Source organism: Aotus nancymaae, unplaced genomic scaffold (assembly GCF_030222135.1).
Source record: "Aotus nancymaae isolate 86718 unplaced genomic scaffold, 86718_ANA_hifiasm-v0.15.2.pri h1tg000028l, whole genome shotgun sequence".
Classification (NCBI taxonomy): domain Eukaryota; kingdom Metazoa; phylum Chordata; class Mammalia; order Primates; family Aotidae; genus Aotus; species Aotus nancymaae.
In genome coordinates this window covers 36,747,516-36,767,395 of record NW_026988441.1, presented here as the reverse complement: position 1 = coordinate 36,767,395, position 19,880 = coordinate 36,747,516, and the positions used below count along the sequence as shown (strand labels likewise).

At 51.3% G+C, this 19,880-nt stretch overlaps 2 protein-coding genes across 9 annotated transcripts in view; both read right to left on the bottom strand.

The window, feature by feature from the left end:
• FCER2 (Fc epsilon receptor II) overlaps positions 1-10,015 on the bottom strand; it is a 30,307-nt gene extending 20,292 nt beyond the window's left edge. For 3 of the 8 annotated variants that reach the window (XM_064381978.1, XM_064381975.1, XM_064381977.1), the window contains exons 1-4: positions 9,769-10,015; positions 4,749-4,793; positions 2,459-2,588; positions 1,451-1,561 (exon numbers count right to left, since the gene is read on the bottom strand). The gene's annotated coding sequence lies outside the window, so the exon portion shown is untranslated. Of the gene's footprint in view, positions 1-1,450; positions 1,562-1,685; positions 1,873-2,458; positions 3,161-4,748; positions 4,794-9,768 lie in introns of all 8 variants that reach the window. The other 5 variants (XM_064381976.1, XM_064381980.1, XM_064381979.1 and 2 more) reach the window with 5 other exon arrangements.
• A 5,653-nt stretch (positions 10,016-15,668) lies between these two features.
• Positions 15,669-19,167, bottom strand: LOC105706214 (C-type lectin domain family 4 member G). The gene is made up of 9 exons (XM_012436432.2): positions 19,042-19,167; positions 18,655-18,765; positions 18,296-18,349; positions 18,044-18,106; positions 17,775-17,879; positions 17,371-17,460; positions 17,034-17,182; positions 16,817-16,932; positions 15,669-16,215 (listed from the first exon to the last, which is right to left on the bottom strand). The coding sequence occupies exons 1-9, from the start codon at positions 19,094-19,096 to the stop codon at positions 16,077-16,079; spliced, it is 882 nt and encodes a 293-aa protein (XP_012291855.2). The 5' UTR covers positions 19,097-19,167; the 3' UTR covers positions 15,669-16,076.
• Between the last annotated feature and the right edge of the window lie 713 nt (positions 19,168-19,880).

The following is a 19,880-nucleotide window of genomic DNA, read 5'->3' as shown; positions in this document are numbered from 1 at the left end:
CCCGTGTTCCCGTGTTCCTCCTCCTCCTCCTCCTGTGTCCCCATTGCTGGGACAGTCCGTCCGTCCACCCAGACACCCCACCCGGCCCAGGCCTTGCCCAAGCACTTCCTGATCCTCCACCCCACCCCTCACCCAGCACCGAGGCCTGGCTCTTCCTAAAAATATATCCTGCTTCTCCTCATCCCCACAGCCGCTGCCCCTGGCTACTCCCCCCACCCCCGGACCAGGCGACACCCCCTCTTAGGTCCCCCTGCCTGGCCTGCCTTGTCCCTGGAGCAGCCTCCTCCCGGGCCTCCCCACTCCCATTCCGCCCCCATGACAGCCCTCCTTGGGGCTCCACCTCCTGTCTTGCCCCCCAGACAGACTCGCCAGGGTCCTCGCTTCCACCTGGCCTCCACGGCAGACCCCCCGGGTGGTCCCCAACCCCACCTACCCCCAAGACAAATCCCCCAGTGACCGCACCTGGCCTGGCCTCAAATACTGTCGTATGTCCACCCAGCAGCCCCCAGTGACCTCTTCAGTGCTCACTGGCCAATTCTTCGCTTTTCTTTTTTTTTTTTTTTTTTTGAGACAGAGTCTTGCTGTGTCTCCCAGGCTGGAGTGCAGTGGCGCGATCTCAGCTCACTATAACTTCGCCTCCCCGATTCAAGTGATTCTCCTGCCTCACTCAGCCTCCCAAGTACCTGGGATTACACGAACGCACCACCACGTCCACTAATCTTTTATATTATGAGTAGCGATGGGGTTTTGCCAAGTTGTTCAGGCTGGTCTCGAACTCCTGGTCTCAGGTGAGCCACCCGCCTCAGCCTCCCAAAGTGCTGGGATTACAGGCGTGAGCCACCACGCCCAGCCCCTCCCTCCCCTCTTTACCATCTCAATTCTCGGCCAGATCAAGGTGGAGGGGACATTTGGGGCTCAAAACGAACAGGCTCAGACCACCAGGGTCAGTTATTCACTCAACAGGCCTGCACCAAGGGCCACTCGGTCCAGGGTGACAGACAAGGCAGCATGGTCCCAGCTGTTCTGAAGGGCAGGGTCCCGGGGACATTCCAGCCAGGCCCCTCCCTGACACAGTGGGGACGTTCAGCCCCAGTGCATGGTCAGCCCAGCTGCCCCCCCTGGTTGGGAGGTGGGTTGTCGGGGCACAGGTGGGCGTCTTCTGGAGTGAGAGAAGAAAGCCCTTCTCTGTTTCTTCCCTGAACGGCAACCACCTGCCCATGTCTTCTCTCTGCCTACAACCGTCCATGGCTCCCTTCTGCCCTGGACATGGGAGGTGGCCCACCCAGGAATGGGGATTTAGAGTTCCCCAGTTGAGAGTGAGGAGGGGGTAAAGAATCAGGGGACGCATTTTGAAGAGGATAAGGAGGGTGGGCAAAGCGCCAAGGGGTCTTAGTAAATAGAAAGCTAGGTGGCATAGTGGCCAGGGCTGCAGATGCCTGACACACACTACCTGGGTTCAAATTCCTGGCTCTGCCGTTGAAGTGCTGTGTGACCTTTGGCAAGTTACTTAACCTCTCTGTGCTTCACATAAGGCCGCATTGATCACCAAAGCTTCAAATTCCTAAGGTGGTGGTGAAAATTAGATGGTTAATATGCACACGAAACACTAAGAAATGTGCCCGGCCAGGCGTGGTGGCTCATGCCTGTAATCCTAACACTTTGGGAGGCTGAGGTGAGTGCATTACCTGAGGAGTTTGAGACCAGCCTGGCCAACACGTTGAAACCTCGTCTCTACCAAAAAATACAAAAATTATCCAGGAGTGGTGGCGGGCATCTGTAATCACAGCTACTCGGGAGGTTGAGGCAGGAGAATTGCTTGAACCCGGGAGGCGGAGGTTGCAGTGAGCTGAGATCACACCACTGCACTGCAGCCTGGGTGACAGAGTGAGACCCTGTCTCAACAAACAAACAAATAATCCCAGTGCCCAGCATCTGTTGCTGCCAAATTAAACTATAGAACAAAATCATCTATATTTTTTTAGAGACAGGGTCTCACTCTGTCTCCCAGGCTGGAGTGTGGTGTGATCACGACTCACTGCAGCTTCAGCCTCCTGAGGTTCAAGAAATCCTCCTAGCTTCACCTCCTGAGTGGCTGGGACCACAGGCACGCACCACCGTGCCTGGGTAATTTTAAAAAATTTTTGTAGCGATAGGGTCTCACTATGCTGCCCAGGCTGGTCTCGAACTCCTGGGCTCAAGCAATCTTCCTGCCTCAGCCTCCCAAAGCAGGGGTTACAGGCATAAGCCACTGTGCCCAGCCGGAGTTTGGTGTTTCTGAGCTCTAGAAGCGCAGGCGCCCCAGCCCAGCCCCACCCCGCACCCACGCCCCCTCCCCTGGCTCCACCTTCCCGGGTGCGAAAGCCCCCTGCCTGCAGCTCAAACACTAGAATGCTCTGGGACCCCAGGGACCCAGTCACGGGACAGCCCCACCTGTGTCCCCTCTGCGGTGTCAACACACCTCCTAGTCACTTCAGGCAAAAAACAGAAAGCGGTGAGGATGTGGGCCCCAGGTCTGTGGGTGTTGGTTCTTCTTTCAGATTTGGGATCCTCTGAGCGTTGGGGGAGCGGCGTCTCTCTCCTCGTTTGACCTAGATCAGGACTCAAAAGGAAGGAGCTTGGAGTATCCGGCAATGACGACCCTAAACCATCCCCAGCAGAGTTCTCATCCCAGCACCCCCTGGCCCTGACCGTAACTCCGGCTCAGCTACAACTCGATCCCCTCACCCTACGATGCTCTGATCCCAGCCCTAACCTTTGCTTGGCACAGGACTAAAGCACGCCCAAGGCTCTAATCACGGAACCTCCATACTGGGGACAGGACCTGGCTCTGTGTCCCAACGGGATGGAGCCTGGCAACCCTGACCCTAACTCCATCCTGACGCAGCCCTGGGCTCCCCTATCTGTTTAACCTCTCCTGGGGTTAAGATGGGGAGAAGGAAAGGGTGTGGGGATGGGGAGGAAGGGGAGGAAGGGCAGGAGGTGTGTCAAATCCAGAGGGGCTTCCAGGAGGAGGTGTGTTCAAAGCTGGGTTTCTCCCACACTGCACTGTTGACTTTGGGGCTGATGATTCCTTGCTGGGATGCCGTCCTGTGCACTGTTGGATGTTTAGAAGCATCTCTGACCACTTGTAGCCAGGAGTCATCGTGGCTGAGAAGCACTGCTTTGAAAACACGATCCTAGATCATGCGTTGGTTTGTTTACGTTGTGGCAAAATATGCATAACATAGAATCTACCATCATAACCGTTTTTGTTTTTGTTTTTTTGAAACAGAGTCTTGCTCTGTCACCAGGCTGGAGTGCAATGGCTCGATCTCCACCTCCCAGGTTCAAGCGATTCTCCTGCCTCAGCCCCCTGAGTAGCTGGGACTACAGGCGTTCGCCACCACACCTGGCTAACTTTTTATATTTTAGTAGAGATGGGGTTTCACCATATTGGCCAGGATGGTCTCGATCTCCTGACCTCGTGATCCGCCCGCCTCGGCCTCCCAAAGTGCTGGGATTACAGGCGTGAGCCACCGCGCCCAGCTGGAATTTGGAGTTTTTGAGCTCTACAAGCTCTACAAGCCCAGGTGTCCCTCCTGGGACTGGGACCCCCAGAGGCAAATCCTGTGCTCCTCTCCTAGCAGGGCCAGAAGGGCAGCCCGGAGTCACAGTCACACGCATCCATCTCCCTCCCCTTCCCGACCCTCACTAAGGCAGAGAGCCCACCAACAGGAAGAGGAAAGGGGTGTGTGGGGTGAGAAGAGCCTGGAGCTGCACTTCTGCGTTCCTGGAACCTTGGGATCTGGAGCCCAGCTGTCTTGTTGGTGTGGATTGTGGCCGTGGGGCGGGGAGAGCTTGCGGGGACTGGTATGTGTGGCCGGGAGTCCTCAGGATGAGAGGGGACACAGAGATGGGCCTGTCCGCACCCTTCCCTCCAGATGGCCCCCCGGAACTCCAGGACGGGGGTCCTGGATCCCCCTACTCATTGCCTCCCTGTCCCCTCCCCTCAAGGCCCCAGGATACTTCCAGGGACCAGAGAGCTGAGCCAGCAAGTCCTGGGACTCCAGAGAGCAGCCCAGGCACAGCCTGGGAGATTTGGGGATTTCTCTCCAAATGCCCTCAGAGACCCCAAAATTCTGGACTCCAGGCTCTAGCCTCACAGACCCAGGCCTTCACCTTCCTGGAGACCCAGGAAGCCAAGGCCCCAGACCCCACCCTCAGGGACCCAGGCTTAATCTCTTAAAGACCCAGGAAGCCAGGTCCCCAGACCCCACCCTCAGGGACCCAGGCTTATTCTCTTAAAGACCCAGGCAGCCAGGCCCCCAGACCCCACCCTCAGGGACCCAGGCTGAGTTTCTTAAAAACCCAGGCAGCCAGGCCCCCAGACCCCACCCTCAGGGACCCAGGCTGAGTCTCTTAAAGACCCAGGAAGCCAGGTCCCCAGACCCCACCCTCAGGGACCCAGGCTGAGTCTCTTAAAAACCCAGGCAGCCAGGCCCCCAGACCCCACCCTCAGGGACCCAGGCTGAGTGTCTTAAAAACCCAGGCAGCCAGGCCCCCAGACCCCTAGGAATTTGGTGTGGGATCTCGTGTTTTTCTCCTCCATCCCTGCTGTTCTCGTGCCAGTTTCTGGGTCTGCCAGGACAGTGTGTGTCGGGAGGATGCTGCCTCTTTTGCTGGACACACCTGGTCACTGTCCCCAGTGGGTAACCCCTGATGTGGGTGAGTAAAGGCCGTGGGGGCCCAGGCCAGCTGCGCCTGTTTACCTGCTGCTGTGTGACTTAATCCTCTCTGGGCCTCAGTTTCCTCATCTGTAAAATGGGGATAAACACAGTTCTCTCACATAGGTTGCTGTGTGCATAAAGCCTTCAGCCCAATGCCAGATATGGGGAGGCTCTCAATACACAGGAGCATTTTTAGTGCAGTTTCCTGAAAAACGTCTCTCCCATAATTAACCAGCCCCCAACCTGGCAGCCTACAAGGCTGTGTGTAGCTGACACCTTCCCCTCTCCATTGCCTCCTCTGTACGCCCCTCCAGTGGCAATGGCCTGCCTTTCTGTTTCATTTTTGGAGAGATGGTCTCGCTCTGTTGCCCAGGCTGGAGTGCAGTGGTATGATCATGGCTCACCTCGGCCTCAACCTCCTGGGCTCAGGCGATCCTCCCACCTCAGCCTCCTGAGTAGCTTGGACTACAGGCATGCACCACCACGTCCAGCTAATTTTATTTTATTTTTAATTAATTAATTATTTAAAATGGAGTCTCACTCTGTCACCCAGGCTGGAGTGCAGTGGTGCGATTTCGGCTCACTGCAATCTCCTCTTCCCAGGTTCAAGCAATTCTCCTGCCTCAGCCTCCCGAGTAGCTGGGATTACAGGTGCATGCCACCATGCCCGGCTAATTTTTTGTATTTTCAGTAGAGACAGGGTTTGGCCAAGCTGGTCTTGAACTCCTGGCCTTAAATAATCCACCTGCCTCAGCCTCCAAAAGTGCTGGGGTTACAGGAGTGAGCTACCATGCCCGCCAAAACTCTGACTCTTTCGTTGGCATATGCTACATTCATCCTTCTGAGCTGTGTCTGGCTCTGGGGATAGAAAGAAAAGAGACAGGAAAGGTAAGAATCCTCATGGGGGATTGGGGGACAGACCTGTCAGGAGACTGTGCCTGCCCTCTTCGGAGAGCCCCCTGGGGACTTCCCCACACTCCCCAGCCTTCCTAGGAAGAAGCCCTTGGGATCTGAGGGGGTTTCCTGGGATCAGGGGGAGAGGGGTGGGAGGCTGATAAGAACAGACTACTCTGTCTCAAAGTCATGTTCTTGGAAAGTGGGGACACCATGGGGCTGGTCTACCCAGGAAACCCTAGCTGGGTTCCAAGATCACCAGCAATTTGCTGACTGAGTCCCAGAGAGAGTTGCCCTGGGGTCGCTCAGGGGGCTATTGGTGGGGATGCCCCCTAAAAAGAATCAGGGAGCATCTGGGAGGTGTCCCTGTCTGCCTCCATGCCCTGCTTCCCAGCACAAGTCCCCTTTGGACTCTCCAAGGCAGACCCTACTTTCTCTCCCTGGACCCCATTCCCCAGGCTGGAAATGCAGTGGAGGGGGCATTGCTTTTCCAGAGTTGTTCATGTCAAACCTCACCACATGGGCACACCCTTTCTATCTGTCCTCAGCACCTCTTCCTGTCTCTGCCAGATTGTGGGCCCCAGGAGGGCAGCACGACCCGAACCCAACATTTTACTATGATGATTTTCTTTTCTCTTCTCCTTCCTTACCTACTTCCTTCCTTCCTTCCTTCCTTTTTTTTTGAGACAGATTCTCACTGTGTCGCACAGGCTGGAGTGCCGTGGTGCAATCTCAGCTCACTGCAACCTCTAACTCCCAAGTTTAAGTAATTCTCCTGCCTCAGCCTTCTGAGTAGCTGGGACTACAGGCATCCACCACGATGCCCAGCTAAATTTTGTATTTTTAGTAGAGATGGGATTTTTGCCATGTTGGCCAGGCTAGTCTCGAACTCCTGACCTCAGGTGATTCACCCGCATTGGCCTCCCCAAGTGCTGGGATTACAGATGTGAGCCACCACACCTGGCCAAATGTGTTTTTATTTTTTCTTAATTAAAAAAATTTTTTTGGCCAGGCATGGTGGCTCACACCTATAATCTCAGTGCTTTGGGAGGCCGAGGCAGGAGGATGGCTTGAGGCCAGGTGTTTTAAGACCAGCCTGGGCAACATACAAGACCCCCATCTGTACAAAAAAAAAATTAGCCAAGCATGGTGGTGTGTGCCTGTAGTCCTGGCTACTCGGGCGGCTGAGGTAGGAGGACCACTTGAGCCCAGGAGGTCAAGGCTATAGTGAGTTATGGTTGCACCACTGCATTCCAGCCTGGACGACAGAGTGAAACACTATCTCAAAAACAGTTTTCTAAAAATGATTTTTATTTTTAGGACTAAGTTTCTGTCTGATGGGACAGGACAGATGGGGTAACCATAAGAATATTTTTTCTTTCGTTTTTTGTTTTTCTTCCTTTTTTTTAGAGACAGGGTTTTGCTCTGTCACCCAGGCTGGAGCGCAGTGGCACCATGATAGCTCACTACAGCCTCCAACTCCTAGGCTCAAGGGATCCTCCCACCTCAGCCTCCTGAGTACCTGGGACTATAGGCGTGTGCCACCACATCCAGCTAATTAAAACACATTTTTTGTTGTTGTCGAAGAGATGGAATCTGACTATGTTGCCCAGGCTGGTCTCTAACTCTTAGCTTCAAGTGTCCCCACACCTCAGGCCTCCCAAAGTCATGGGATTACAGGCGTGAGTTACCACAACCAGCTAATTTTTGTATTTTCAGTAGAGACGGGGTTTCACCATGTTGGCCACGCTGGTCTCGAACTCCCAACCTCAGGTAATCTGCCTGCCTCTGCCTCCCAAGTGCTGGGATTACAGGCATGAGCCACAGCGCCCGGCCCCCAGAGAGTAGATTTTAAGTATTCTCACCATACACAAAAAAGATAAATATTCAGGGTGATATATATGTTGTTAATAAGCTTGATTTGGCCAGGCACGGTGGCTCACACCTGTAATCCCAGCACTTTGGGAGGCCAAGGTGGGAGGATCTCTTGAGCCCAGGAGACTAACCTGGGCAGCATGGCAAAACCTTGTCTCTACAAAAAATACAAAAATTAGCCAGGTGTGGTGTCTCACACCTGTGGTCCCAGCTACTCGGGAGGCTGAAGGGGGAGGATCACTTGAGCCTGGAAGGTTAAGGCTGCAGTGAGCCATAATTGCACCACTGCACTCCAGCCTGGGTGACAGAAACCCTGTCTGAAAAATAAAATAAAATGAATTTTAAAATTATAAAAATTTTAAAAAATGAACTTGATTTAGCCATTCCACATGGTACAGATATATTAAGGCATCATGTTGTACACTATATATATATACACACACAATTTATGTATGCAAATATATAATGTATAATTATGTTACATATAAATATATACAATTTATTATATAAAACAAATAGTATATAAATATATAATTTATATAATATATGATACCTTATATAAATATGTAAATAAATAATAAATATATAACATACATACATAAATATGTAAAACATATAATATACCTATGCAAAAAAGATAAATATAATAATATAAACATATCATATTTATATAATATATGTTATGTTATATAATTATAATTATGTAATATATTATTTATCAGTATGTTATGTAAATATTATTTAATTTTTATGTAACATAAAATATAATAAAAAATTTAAAATTATTTAATAGATATTTAATTATTATATGCATTTAATATATATATTTAATAAATATATTATGTAATATATAATTGTTTACATAATTATATACTATTGTTTATATAATTATATAATATGTTATAAATATATCTATTTCCAATATATTATGTAAATATATTTATTTATATATACATAGGTACATAATATATAATATGTAATATAAATATATATTATATATCATTACATGTGATACAATATGTTATAATATATGTATTATATAAATATTATGATATAACATATTATATTAGCTAAATATATAGTATCATAATATATTATATCATATAAATATATATTATATCATAAAATATATAATATAATATATAATAATATATTTATTATACATAACAATAATATACATCATTATATATTATATATTATGTATTATATTACATGTGTTATTAATATGTATATAATTATATTATGCTATGTATGATTAAAATATAATTATATAATACATAAATATATAATTAATAAGATTAATATGGTATATATGATATATCATTATATATAATTATATATTAAAAATATAATTATATCACATATTATATATTATTGCATATATTATATAAATAATGTATAATGTAACATATAAATACATACATTTATATATATTGTGTGAGTATATATAGTGTATACAATTTACACTATATGTATACACAATTATATGTATACTATACATACACACACTTTTTATTTGTAGATAAAAAATAAATTAAGAAGGCCGGGCGCGGTGGCTCAAGCCTGTAATCCCAGCACTTTGGGAGGCGAGGTGGGCGGATCACAAGGTCAAGAGGTCGAGACCATCCTGGCCAACATGGTGAAACTCTGTCTCTACTAAAAATACAAAAAAAATTAGCTGGGCATGGTGGCGTGCGCCTGTAGTCCCAGCTCGGGAGGCTGAGGCAGGAGAATTGCTTGAACCTGGGAGGTGGAGGTTGCAGTGAGTCGAGATTGTGCCACTGCACTCCAGCCTGGCACCTGGCAACAGAGTGAGACTCTGTCTCAAAAAATAAAAAATAAATAAGTAAAAAATAAATTAAGCAAATAGTTGCATGAAATGAAACACAGGAATCTCAAGTGTGTCTCCTTCAAGCTCTGACAAATGCGTTGGTCTGTGTCATCCAAACTCCCACCCACATGCAGAACATCACCCAGAAAGTCCTTCGCGGCCCTTCCCAGGCAATCTCTATCTCTGCGCCTGGGCAACCATTGTTTGCACTTTTTTTCCCACCCTAGAACTTCATGGAAACAGGCTCATCCAGTCCACACTCGCTGGTGGAAGGCTGCTTTCCTTCAGCCTTAGGTTTTTCAAGTTCCTGTGTCGAGCGACCCTGACCTTGTATTTTGTTAGAACTTCAGGTCCTGGCATCAAATAAGTGCTCGAGAAATATTTGTGGATGAGAAAATGATTGCATGAACGGAAGTGCCGCTTGTTTGCTGCAGACTCGCCCTCCCACCCCCAGCTACCCACCTGCACTTCCTCTCCCGCCAGCTCTCTCCATCTGTCTGACGACATCTCTAGAGACCCCTTGTGGTGCAATCACCAACGTTCTGCTTGTTTCTTTTCAGGGGCTCTTGTTTGCTTTCCTGGCGCTGCAATTCCAAATATCAGAGACCCTTCAAACCCTGCTCCCCAATCCCCCATCTCATCCCATGAAAAGATAGGCTATCAAGCACGCATGTGTTAGCACTTCCTACTTCCTGCCTTTGTCCCTTATCTGCTCCAACTTCCGGCTTCACTTCCACCTCTTCTGGTCTGCTCTAAAATAAGTCCCTCCACCTGGGTTTAGAACTGCTGAAGTTGACTGGCTGGGGTGGCTCATGCCTATAATCCCTTCACGTTGGGAGGCTGAGGCCAGAGAATAGCTTGAGGCCAGGAGTTTGAGCCTAGGCAACAACATAGCAAGACCTTGTCTCTACAAAAAAAATTTTAAAAATTAGCAGGGCATGGTGGCATGCACTTGTAGTCCCAGCTGCTCAGGAGGCTGAGGTGGAAGGATGGCCCAAGACCAGGAGTTGGAGGCTGCAGTGAACGTGATTGTACCACTGCACTCCAACTTGGACAACAGAAGGAGACCTTGTTTTGTTTTTTTTTGTTTTTTGTTTTTTTTTTAAAAAGAACAGGCCGGGCGTAGTGGCTCATGTCTATAATCTTTGGGAGGCTGAGGCAGGCAGATCACTTGAGGTTAGGAGTTTGAGACCAGCCTGGCCAACATGGTGAAACCCTGTCTCTACTAAAAATATAAAACTTAGCCAGGTGTAGTGGTGCGTGCCTTTAGTCCCAGCTACTTGGGAGGTTAAGGCAGGAGAATGGCTTAAATCCAGGAAGCAGAGGTTGCAGTGAGGCGAGATCATGCCACTGCACTCCAGCCTGGGTGACAAAGTGAGACCCCATCTCAAAAAAAAAAAAAAAAGACAAGAAGAATATTTATACATGGGTCAAGTGAAAATTAGGACTGATTGAGACAAAGAGAGACATGTGGATCCCCTAGATAAGTTGCCTGTGTATATTTTTAGACAAGGAGAGGATTACACTTATATCTCAGGCGGTAACTGACACGTTACGGGTGTTAAAGGTTTATTGCAGGTATTTCCAGTGGTTTTCATTGAGTTGAGTTACTTCCATGGGGGGTGTCCAGGTACTTACAGACCTATTAAGGCGTGCTATGAAATAGTCACAGTGGTTACTGTTGTGATATGGGTGAGCTCCAGCTAAGCTTTTGTATTAGTCAGCTATTGCTGTAGTAACAAATTATCTCAAATTTAGTGACTTCAGACAACGCAAACTTATCTCGATATTCTGAAGCTCAGAAGTCTGACATTGATCCCATTGGACTAATATTAAGATACTGGCAGGGTTGCATCCTTCCGCGAGCTCTAGGAGAGAATTCATTTCCTTGCCTTACCTAACTTCTAGAAGTGGCTGCTATTGTCTGAAAGTCTGTGTCTTTCCAGAATTCATATGTTGAAACCTAACACCCAAGATGACGGTATTAGAAGGTGGAGCCTTAGGGGAGTGATTAGGTCATGAGGGTGAGGCCCTCACGCATGGAATTAGTGCCCTCATCAGTCACCAGGGACTTCCTTGTCCCTTCCACCATGTGAAGATATGGTGAGAACATGGCCATCTATGAACCGGGAAGAGAGCCCTCACAAGACACAGAATCTGTCAACATGTTGATCTTGGACTTCCCAGCCTCCAGCATTGTGAGCAAAAAATGTGTGTTCTTTAGAAGTAACTCAGTTTATGATGTTTTGTTACAGCAGCCTGAACAGACTGAGACAGCCACTGATGTCCTTGGCTTGTGGGCCTTTTCTACATTTTCTTTTTTTGAGACAGAGTCTTACTCTGTTGCCCAAGCTAGAGTGCAGTGGTGCGATCATAGCTCACTGCAGCCTCCAACTCCTGGGCTCAAGAGATCCTTCCACCCCAGGCTCCTGAGTAGCTAGGACCACAGTCATGTGCTACAATGTCCAGCTAAGTTTTAAAATTGTTTTTGTGTAGATGAGGTCTCCCTATATTGACCAGGCTAGTCTTGAACTCGTGGCTCCAAGAGATCTTCACAACTTGGCCTCCCAAAGTTCTAGGATTGCAGTAGTGCAATCTTGGCTCACTATAACCTCCGCCTCCTGGGTTCAAGCCATTCTCCTGCCTCCACCTCCCAAGAAGCTGGGATTACAGGCATGCACCACCACACCCAGCTAACTTTTTGTATTTTTAGTAGAGACGGGGTTTCACCATGTTGTCCAGCTGGACATGAACTCCTGACCTCAGGGGATCCACCCACTTCAGCCTCCCAAAGTGCTAGGATTACAGATGTGAGCCACTGCGCCTGGCCCGCTTCCTCCATCTGTAAAGCCAGCGATGGTGTGTGCAGCCCTCACATCACACGCTCTGCCCCTGCTTCTGGAGGACTTCTACCTCTCTGACTTTCTCCTGTCTCTCTCATTCACTTTTAAGGGCACCTGGCATTACATCAGGCCCACCTAGCTAACCTAAAATAATCTCCCCCATTTTAGGACTCCTTTTTTAAATTGATTTTTTGAAAGGGAGTCTGGCTCTGTTACCCAGGCTGGAGTGCAGTGGTGCGATCTTGGCTTACTGCAACCTCTGCCTTCTGGGTTCAAGAGATTCTCCTGCCTCAGCCTCCCAAGTAGCTGGGATTGCAGGTGTGCACCACCATACCTGGCTAATTTTTGTATTTTTAGTAGAGATGGGGTTTCACCATGTTGGCCAGGCTGATCTTGAACTCCTGGCCTCAAGTAGTCCACCTGCCTCAGCCTCCCTAAGTGCTGAAATTACAGGTGTGAGCCACCATGCCCAGCCAGGACTCTTACTTTAATCACATTTGCAAAATCCTTTTGTGATACCTACCCAAGGTGTAACGTATTCACAGATTTGAGGGATTAGCACAGGGAAGGCGTTATTCCACCTGCTACAGACCTTTCACGGTGCTCTATGCAATTGCTGTTGTCCCCCAGGATTGTCACAGGTATATTTCAGGTCTTATAGGGGCTCTCTCAGAACCCCTGGACACTCCAGGAAAGTGGGTCTGTCTTGAGACTGCTGACGGGGCTCAGCCTGGGTCTGGGCTCTGTCCCATCAGGCTCTTGGGAAATGTCACACAGCTTCTCAGGCACAGGCCACTGCCTGCACCCCCATCAGCCTTTTTTTTCTTTTTGAGACGGGTCGTGCTCTGTTACTCAGGTTGGAGTGCAGTGGCATGACCTCAGCTCACTGCAGCCTCCACGTCCCAGGCATAAGTGATCCTCCCACCTCAGCCTCCTAAGTAGCTGAGACCTCAGGCACACCTGGCTAATTTTTTGTATTTTTGATATAGACAAGGTTTCATTATGTTGTCCAGGCTGGTCCCAAACTCCTGACTCAGGCAGTCAATCCACCTGCCTCAGCCTCCCAAAGTGCTGGGATTACAGGCATGAGCCACTGCACCCACCTTTTTTTTTTTTTTTTAATGGAGACAGGATCCTGTTCTGTCACCCAGGCTAGACTGCTGCAGTGATGTGATCATGGCTCATCGTAAACTTGAACTCCTGGGCTCAAGCCTCCTGCCTCAGCATCCTGAGTAGATAGGACTAATAGGCATGTGCCACCATGCCCAGCTCATTTAATTTAAAATTATTCTTTTATAGAGATGGGGGTCTCACTGTGTTGCTCAGGCTGGGCTTGAACTCCTAGACTCAAGTATTCTCGCACTTCAGCTTTTCAAAGTGTTGGGATTATAGGCGTGAGCCATCACACTCGGCTACCTGTCATCCTTTAGAATAGTGTTTCTTGCACCACCAATATTTCAGGAAAACAAAAGCCAACTGAAAATCAAAGTCTGGAGAGGCTAGGTGGGAGGATTTCCTGAGTCCAGGAGATCAAGGCTGCAGTGAGCTATGATTGTGCCACTGCACTCCAGCCTAGGTGACAGAGCAAGACCTTGTCTCCAAAACAAAAGGTGATTGTGAGGGGGATGCAGAGAGAGATTTGACACAGAAGTCATTGCCATGGCTGAAGCTAAATGCTACTGCCTTTGAAGATGGAAGAAGAGTCCAGCAGTCAAGAAACGTTTGAGGACAACAGCTCTAGAAGCTGGAAAAGGCGAAGAAACATTTTCCCTTTGATAGATTTGGCTGTGTCCCTACCCAAATCTCACCTTGAATTGTAATAGTCCCCATGTCTTGAGGGTGGGGCCAGGTGGAGATAATTGAATTATGTGGGCGGTTGCTCCATACTGTTCTTGTGGTAGTGTATAAGTCTTGAAATCTGATGGTTTTACAAACGTGAGTTCCCCTGCACACGTTCTCTTGCCTGCCGCCATGTAAGACGTGCCTTTGCTCTTCCTTTGCTTTCCGCCATGATTGTGAGGCCTCCCCAGCCATGTGGAACTGCGAGTCCATTAAAGCTCTTTCCTTTATAACTTACCCAGTCTCAGGTATGTCTTTGTTCGCAGCATAAGAACGGACTAATACATCCTTAGACCTTGATTTTCGGTCAGTGAAATCCATTACAGTAGTGGTGGGAAACTCAAACCCTCCTCCAAGCCAACTGTGTCTGGTAGTCCAGCAGCCTTGCACTCGGTCCAGTAGGTAAGTCAATGAGCTCCTGGACTTGCCCAGTGCCTGCTCTAGACTGCAGATATAGAAGGATCAGAGGACTGGGGGGTTGACAGGTTACCGCGATGAAGATTTCCACCTGGCCGGGGAATGTGATGGTGTTCCTTCTATTTCCAGCTCAGCTGATGCTGTTATAGTCTGGCAGCCCTGGGGGCTCCCAGAAGTGTGTAGTTCTAGACTCAGTTCTGCACAGAACTAAAAGCTGCCAACCTGTCACTCCCCTGTTGAACCTGTCTTCATAGGAAATTCTTGGAGAGCCCCTAACTCTCCCTGATGGAAGCAAGTAATTGGGAATATAGGGTGAATTCAGATCAAAAGTCCCTGGTTGAGAAAGCCAGGTTCTATGTAACACACCCCTGTGTGAATTCAGCCATCTGTATACCTTCCAACCTCTGAGCCTTGCTTTTTTCTTTTTTTTTTTTTTTTTTTGAGACATAGTATCATTGCATTGCCCAGAATGGAGTACAGTGACTCTATAAACAGGCATGAGCATTGCTCACCGCATTCTCAAACTCCTAGTCTTAAGCGATTCTCCCACCTCAGCCTCCTGAGTAGCTGGGACTACAAGCATGCACCACTATGCTCACTCTCTCAGCCTTTCCCTTCCTGGGCCTTCTGCCTCCAAAGTCCTACCTTCTCAGCTTCATCTACTCAAATTCCATTATCCCTTGGAAAATCCACCCCCTTCTCTGGAATGTATTTCCTGACCGATCCATCCAATGGTCACAGGCCCTAGATGCATGGAGCAGAAGGGACCTGCTCATTCCATCAGGGAACGCTGTCCTCCACCTGCCTCAAGGGCTTGTCTCAGGATGTCCATAATCTCCGCGACGGGGTGACAGTCTTCTCAAGGATGGGTGCCACCACTGCAGTATCTCAGGACAGTCGATCTCCCCAGGGACAAAGGCGGTCCCTCTTAATGTATCAGGTGTCCTCGCCATGCTTTCCTCCATTAAATTACTGGTCACTTGGTTCCTGTGCCCAGCTAGACCAGAATACAGAGGTCCCAGGGGCAATAACTGCCTCTGATCCATTTCTGTGTCCCCAGCACCCTCTGAGCCAAGCCCCATGCTAAGGACTGAGGAAGTAATGGTGTAGCATGGGAAACTGCCCCTATCTTCAAGCCTTCCTGACCCAGTGCAAGTTACCCACCAAAGGCCAAGAGGTCACTGAGAGAGGTCAGGGGTCCCTTGTAGGGATTAAACTAGGACACCTGGGATAAAGCATAGAAGATCTAGCCAGAGCCAGGAACCTGGATTAATTTCTCAAGTATTTATTGATGCTTCCTCAGGCTGCAGAAACAGCTCCCAGTTTGATGGAAAATGCGAGAAAACCGGACAACTCCAGCCCTCAGTCACCTAACCTTGGCTAGGAAGAGAAGTGAGTCACATCACCGGGACCCAGGAGCAGGGATTTTGGAGCTAACGGAGGTTAGGTTGAGTCTGCGTGTGTGGAGTTGGGATGAGGTTGTCACGGAGGTCCCAGAGCCCAGGCACTGGACTGGACAGGGTTCTGTTGGGCCGAGTGGTTCTCGGACTCAGTACTGGCTAATGAGGAAGGAAAAGACTCTTTGGCAATCAGCTCCAGGAGCCAGGGAGGTGAGCAGGCCCCGGGATACCAAGTGCTGCAGTGGGCGTGGCTCCGGGTCACTGGGCGGAGTCAGCAGCTGCGCCTTTTCTCACAGATCCAGCCGTCCTTCTCGCTGTCACACGGTGCGTCGTTCCACAGCCCCGTGCGCAGCATCATGACACAGTCCTCGCGCCCTCGAGAGTCATTGGGCTCTCCCCGGTTCCAGTGGCTGCAGTGGTTGAGGAGGGGTGTTGCTGGGAAACTAGACTGAGGATGAACGCGGGTCCCCCCTTCCTCTCCAGGCTCTAGCCTGTTTATTGCTTGGCTCTACTCTAGACACCCCAACTGTCTAAACTGAGTATGCACCTGGGATATAACTTTTTTTTTTGAGATGGTGCCTCGCTCTGTCACCTAGGCTGGAGTGCAGTCACGGCTCACTGCAACCTCCGCCTCCCAGGTTCAAGCGATTCTTCTGCCTCAGCCTCCCAAGTAGCTGGGATTACAGGCGTGTGCCACCACACCCGGCTAATTTTTGTATTTTTAGTAGAGACAGAGTTCACCATGTTGGTCAGGCTGGTCTCAAACTCCTGACCTCAGGTTATCCACCCGCCTGAGCTTCCCACAGTGCTGGGATTACAGGCGTGAGCCACCGCGCCTGGCCGATAACTTTTTAACGCCCAGAATTTAACCTGAGGACATTCCTGGAATCCAGCCTGCTCATCCCTAAGCATGGAGCCCCAGCCAAGGGGTCCCTGAGATCTGGCCAAAGCATGTCCTCTGGAGTCTAACCTGTCTCCCTCCCCAGGTCTTACCAGGAGCCCTTCCCTCACCTGAAGGTGAGTGAGACTCCGTCTACCCACTGGTAGCCCTGAACCTTGCCCAGCTGGCGCACAGCCCTCAGGCCCAGCCAGTAACCGTGGCCACGCGTGTTCCGAGTCAGGAAGCCCTAGAAAGGAGGGGACATCTGAGCCTGCGGAGTCCGCCCCGCCCCGCCCTGCCCCGCCTCCTGGCCACGTCCCTCCCCACCCCGCCACGCCTCCCGCGCACCTGCTCATCCAGGTCCCCAACGATCACCAGGTGCGCGCTGGCATCCGCGCAGTGACTCTGCGCCGCCGCCCAGGTGGTCTTTGGCACAGAGAAAAAGTAGCAGGACCCCTCGAAGGGCAGCCAGGACTGGGGGCACGGCTCGCAGGAGCCTGCGAGGTGGCGAGGGTCACAGAGGTCGAGGGCATCCAGGAGGAGCACACCGAGAGGATGCAGGGGGTAGGGGTTCTGTTCCGCGGGCTCAGGGATGGAGACCCAGAACCAGGCCAAGGTCCAAGAGGGGCAGGGTCCACTTACACCCCACGGCCCGCCCTGCCCCCACCACTCCGGTCTCGCTCACTGTTCTGGAACCTCACGGCCTCCAGCGCCCGAAACAGCTCAGTGCGGACGTTCTCGCGGTCCCTGCCGGCTTCGGCCAAGCCCTGGGTCACTACGGGGTGAAGGGAGCGGGGATTATGGCTGGAGTCAGGACCAGGAGCAGGGTCATGACTAGCTAACGATCAGAACCCTGTCCGCGGTCATGGTACCCTCGGTGCCAGCGCCCAGGATGGCACAGGGTCAAGGGCGGTTACAACTGAGCAGGGTCCGGCACCAGGAGTCGCGGTCAAGGTCAGAGTCCAGCGTCAGGGTCAGGACGGGGTGCATAATCGGGGTCAGAGATCGGCACTCAGGAAGGGGTCGGGGTCGGACTGTCGCTGGGCGCGGCCAGGGCTCAGGGCTGCTGGGGTCGCGTCCGGTTCTCACCGCGCTCACGCAGTTCCCGCAGGGCGCTCTCCTGCTCCATCAACTTCGCCTGCGCCTCCCCAAGCTCAGCGCGCGTGGTCAGCAGCTTCGACTGTGTCCCCGAGCCTGGGAGCCGCGTGGAGAGAGTGGCCAGGGCGGCGAGGATGTGGCGGGACTTTGGAGACCACCCCGCCCCGCCCCACCCGCGGCAGGCCCTGTGCCGGGTCCCCCTCCCATCCCGGTCACAAGCCTCCGCCTCTGCGCCCACAGCCTCGGCCGCGCCCCCTCACAGCAGCTGTGGCAGGCTCCGACATCCTCTTTCAGGGCACTCAGCACCGTGGTCTGCTTGGAGGCTGGAACGACCCCCGCCCCAAAACGCATGGCCGCCGGGTCACTTGGGAGGACTCGGGGGACCCGCTTCCCCACCCCGGGGTCGGCCTCGGGGACCATAGGCTCCCACGCACCCGAGACTCCATCTCCGGGGTCTCAGGCCCTCCCACCTCGCACACCCTGGGGGCCCAGGTGTCCCGCTCTGCACGCACCGTTTGTCCTCAGCAGGTCCTGGCCGCCGAGCAGCGCTGCGCACTCCATGTAGGCTGTGGAGAGAGGCTCCTGAAGGCGAGGCCAGGGACTCGGGAATCCTCCCCTCGCTCGGGAGGTGCGTGGTCCCCCGACTCCGCGGCAGGCATACAGCGCACACGATGTGCGCACACGCCGTTGGAATTAAAGGCGCGGCGACTTGCACACATATGCACGCCATGTGCACACGCGTGAGTGCACACGGTCCGAAGATGTACACACATTCTGCTCACACTCAGACCCAGGCAGAGAGCCATGGAGTGGGGGGTTTCGTGTCTCCAGGGGGGCCAGACGCAACCCCTCCCCATTGAGGGTCACTCACCCTTGGACAATAGGATGCTCAGAATCACAGCCCACAGGACTATGGTGACGAGGACAGCCAGGGCCAGGAAGAGGGGTCTCCGGCTCCAGTGCTCCCAGCGTCTCCAGTACCCTGGGAGAAGAAGGACGGAATGCTGGGTCCCCCAGATCTGAGTCCTGGAGGCCGGGGTTTCTCCCAGGAAACTGAGATTCAGAGACGTTAAGTAACTTGCCTATGGTCACACAGCTTCTAAGTGGCAGAGTTGGAATTGGACCCTGGTCCAGCTGGCTCTGTATCCTGTGGTGTCTCTTCTGCACCCACGACCCTGGCCCGTCTTGGCTCTCCCCTCCCCTCCCCCATTAAACCCTAGACACTGGGGCAGGAATAAGGCGGTCCCATTGCTCATACCTCCAGAGACCTCCTCGGAGCTGCCGCCCCACTTGCTGTACCTGGTCGTGTCCATGGCGGTGCAAACACCCAGCCCCGGGCAGAGATATAAATTTCACCCTCCTCCTCACTGGACCTACCCGCTCCCTTCCTTCCTTCCCATTTTCTTGACCTCAGTTCCGGCAACGGGAACCCATGGACCAATCACAGGATTGTGTCCTTTCTGGGCTGGGCTGGGCTGGGCTGGGGGCGAGGCGAGGGGGTTCCAGGCGGTTCCAGGTCCTGGTGGCTGCAGCTCCATCCCCAGGCTGGTCCTGGAGGCTTCTCTTTGGAGCTTGGACCCCTTTCCTATGGGCCTGGGGCTGAGTTTCCACCTGAAAGGAACACACTGAACCCTACCCAATTGTAACCCCTGCTGGCTCCGGAGAAACCCCCCTCAGGTGTAGCCCCCTAGGCCAGTTCAGCTTCCTCCTTGACTCCCCTGCAGGTGCCTGCAGAGTCTGGGTCTGAACCTGAACTTGATCCAGTCCCTCTGGACCAGAAGAAAGCAAACAGGTTTGTTAGGGAGGTGGTCGGCTGAGCTGCAGGCCTCTACCACTGGGTGGGTGTAGCAGGTCGCTTCTAGAAGCCTTCATTTTCACCTTTGGGTAAAGGAGATAGTGATGGGCCTCGCTCATGAGGATGCTGTGATAAAGAAATGAGACGATCTCGGTGGCTCACACCTGTAACCCCTGTACTTTGGGAGGCTGGTGTGGAAGGATCCCTGATCTCAGGAGTTCTAGACCAGCCTGGGCAACATAGCAAGACCTTCATCTCTACAAAAAATAGGAAGAAGAGAAATAAAAGGGAAAAAATAGAAA